Source organism: Salvelinus sp. IW2-2015, unplaced genomic scaffold (assembly GCF_002910315.2).
Source record: "Salvelinus sp. IW2-2015 unplaced genomic scaffold, ASM291031v2 Un_scaffold4143, whole genome shotgun sequence".
NCBI classification, from domain to species: domain Eukaryota; kingdom Metazoa; phylum Chordata; class Actinopteri; order Salmoniformes; family Salmonidae; genus Salvelinus; species Salvelinus sp. IW2-2015.
Window position 1 is genome coordinate 51,817 of NW_019945415.1, and position 2,802 is coordinate 54,618.

Sequence of the window (2,802 nt, forward strand, 5' to 3'; positions counted from 1 at the left end):
TGAAAGCTATGCTCTTTCCATGGCAGACTGACCAGGTGAATCTGGGTGAAAGCTATGCTCTTTCCATGGCAGACTGACCAGGTGAATCTGGGTGATGATCCATTGATGTCACTTATTACATTTAAATCAGTGTAGATAAAAAGGGGAGGAGAGACGGGTTAAAGAAGGATTTATCAATCTCGAGACATGGATTATAATCTCTGGTGAACAGATTCACATGTAAACGACGAGAATCTGTCAAGAATGTGACTACGGGTAGCAGTAGTTACTCGTTTTGGGGTTTCTACACTGATCATTTGGACGAATCAGGATTAGGCAGTGTTTAAACTGGGGAGATGACTTCCTGTGCTCAGTAGTTATTGTACCGCCAGGGAAACACTAAAGACAGAGAGTTCCTTCTACATTTATATTTTCATTAAATGCCATGTTCCATATTAGCACCCCCCAAACAATAATTTGATCTGTCACTGTTTTATATCTGACATTGGACTTTTGAGATAAAAGCAATGCTGCTGTGTGGGTAAACAGCTTTGGGACACAGAATTGACTGCACCAGCTGGCTGTGTAACGAGTGTGTGGCTTTTTGACAACAAGGCACTGGACTGTCTACAGCCATACAGTTTTGAACCAGGAAGAAGACCGAGAGACGGGAGTAAGCAAGGAGTCAACCGGGAAAGGCAAGAGGGAATGTCGAATTGTCCTGAAAACATGGTAAGCTAATGTTTCTGAGTGTCAAGCTAGTTAGCTAGCATGCTAAGTAGTTGTGTTTTACAACCAGACTGTCAGTTTTACACATAGCTAGCTAAATAATGAACTAAAGTGCAATTATCAGAACCCATTATCTAGCCTATGGTAGCTATATCTGTCAGACGTAAAGCAAGGAGGATCATGGGATGTGTCAGAAGCTATGCATGTTGACTAACTACCACACGTTAGCTAGATCCAAAAAAGCAGTAATGTTTATAGCTCTCTGGTTCCTCCCCGTGGCCATCTGCGGGTACTACATACCTCATTCACAACACTTGTTGGTTTCATAATCTGAGGTAACAACCGGTCAGATCCACAAATCAATGAGACCCATCCAGTTGGTTTGCAACTCAGTGAACCTGTGCAGCAGCACACACAATTCATATCAAATTACCCAGCAGCTATTTAGAAGCTACAATTTATTTCATCTATAATCTTCATGTGTGGTCCCGTGTGGCTCAGTGGGTAGAACATGGCGCTTGCAACGCCAGGGTTGTTGGCTCGATTCCCACGGGGGACCAGTACCAGAATGTATGCACTCACTACTGTAAATCTTATCCAGAACGTTGCTAAATTACTCAAATGTATTAATAAAAAATTATATTCTGTGGGTTTAAAATTGTCCACATCTTGAAACAGGGAAACGTTTAGGTTTTACACATTTTCTGAATAAAATACGGTTAACCATGACCGGAAAATGTTTAACTTCTGATGGGTAGGCACCAGCCGTTTACGGCACCGTGGGTCACCACAACTTGCTCCCAGTCCCGTTTACGGCACCGTGGGTCACCACAACGTGCTCCCAGTCAAACAGAGATATCGCTCACCGGAGAAATCTCGTTCTGCGCAGCGGCCAATATGACGCGGGACAATGAGTTGAGCCCGGAGCTCAGGATAACTAATAGGAGCTGGCAGCGTTAAAAATGTCATAGAATAAAGGCTTTTTCGCGATTACTTCAAGACTATGGCAAGCAGCTAGGACATACGATAATGTTATAAAAACTGGCCTCCATGGCGGATTCAATATACTAATTTTCAGTGGAGCCAGGTCTGACTTAAATAGGTTCCACTTTCATAAATGTACAACCAAGCATGGGTAGCTGTTTGCTAAGTGGAGACTGTGGGTAGCTGCTAAATCAACTAACATCGTGGTTAGCATCATGGCTAGCGCAGACAGATAACTTACTGTTCAAATTGGTTCATCTCAGCTTCGAGCGGTCTTCTTCACAGAGAAGCGAACCTCACGACAACAGGGATAGTTGATGGGTTTAAACGTTAATCGTTTATTAGCCAGCTGGTTACGTTCAACTCGCTTCAAACAACACGCAAGATAGCTGGCCGCGGTGCAACCTAAGTTCCATACGGACACAGTTCCACTTGTGAATGGAAGCAGACGGGTCGGTGGATGGGACAAACGGAACGAAGTTGAAAGCGGAATGCCCCCAGCTTCGTTCATTTCTCGAATGTATAGATGTTGGATGGATGGACGGATCTATGGCCTACTTCCCTATTTTAGATAATTAATAACAAACATAATGTAATACATGTTGCGGACCGGTATGCTCAGGCAGTATCTGAAGAACTGTAGCAGTAATACCATGGTCCACCACAGGAGGGCGCTTTTACCTCAGTTCTCGTCTGTTCTGTCGTCAGTAGATGTAATACAAGCCTGGCAATGACAGTGGTGATGGTTTGCAATTTTAGGACTTTTCTTTTGGTTTATTAAGCCAGGCAAGCACAAACAAGCACATATAAAGTATTTTATTTATTTATTTTGGACATCAGAGCAACCTTGAGGGAATCTTATGAGTCAGAAAAAGGAGGTTCATATGATAGGGAAGATAATTTATACAACTGACAATATACAAAACCATGCAGCACATATCCAACTGACAATATCCTAAAAGAAAATTAACTATGGAGTCAAAGTACGGGAACATAAACAACAAAATTACAGTTAATGAAAATGTATGCTTAATCTAGTATAATCTAATGTATATAATGTATTATACAACAGACAAAATTCACATTCTACGACGGCAGAGTCATATCTTA

The 2,802-nt window shown here is 42.1% G+C and overlaps 1 protein-coding gene across 1 annotated transcript in view; it reads right to left on the bottom strand.

Moving 5' to 3' along the window:
* eif4e2rs1 (eukaryotic translation initiation factor 4E family member 2 related sequence 1) overlaps positions 1-2,162 on the bottom strand; it is a 28,603-nt gene extending 26,441 nt beyond the window's left edge. The window contains exon 1 of the mRNA XM_024143560.2: positions 1,934-2,162. Coding sequence (XP_023999328.1) covers positions 1,934-1,950 — 17 coding nt within the window. The 5' untranslated portion in view covers positions 1,951-2,162. The remainder of the gene's footprint in view (positions 1-1,933) is intronic.
* Between the last annotated feature and the right edge of the window lie 640 nt (positions 2,163-2,802).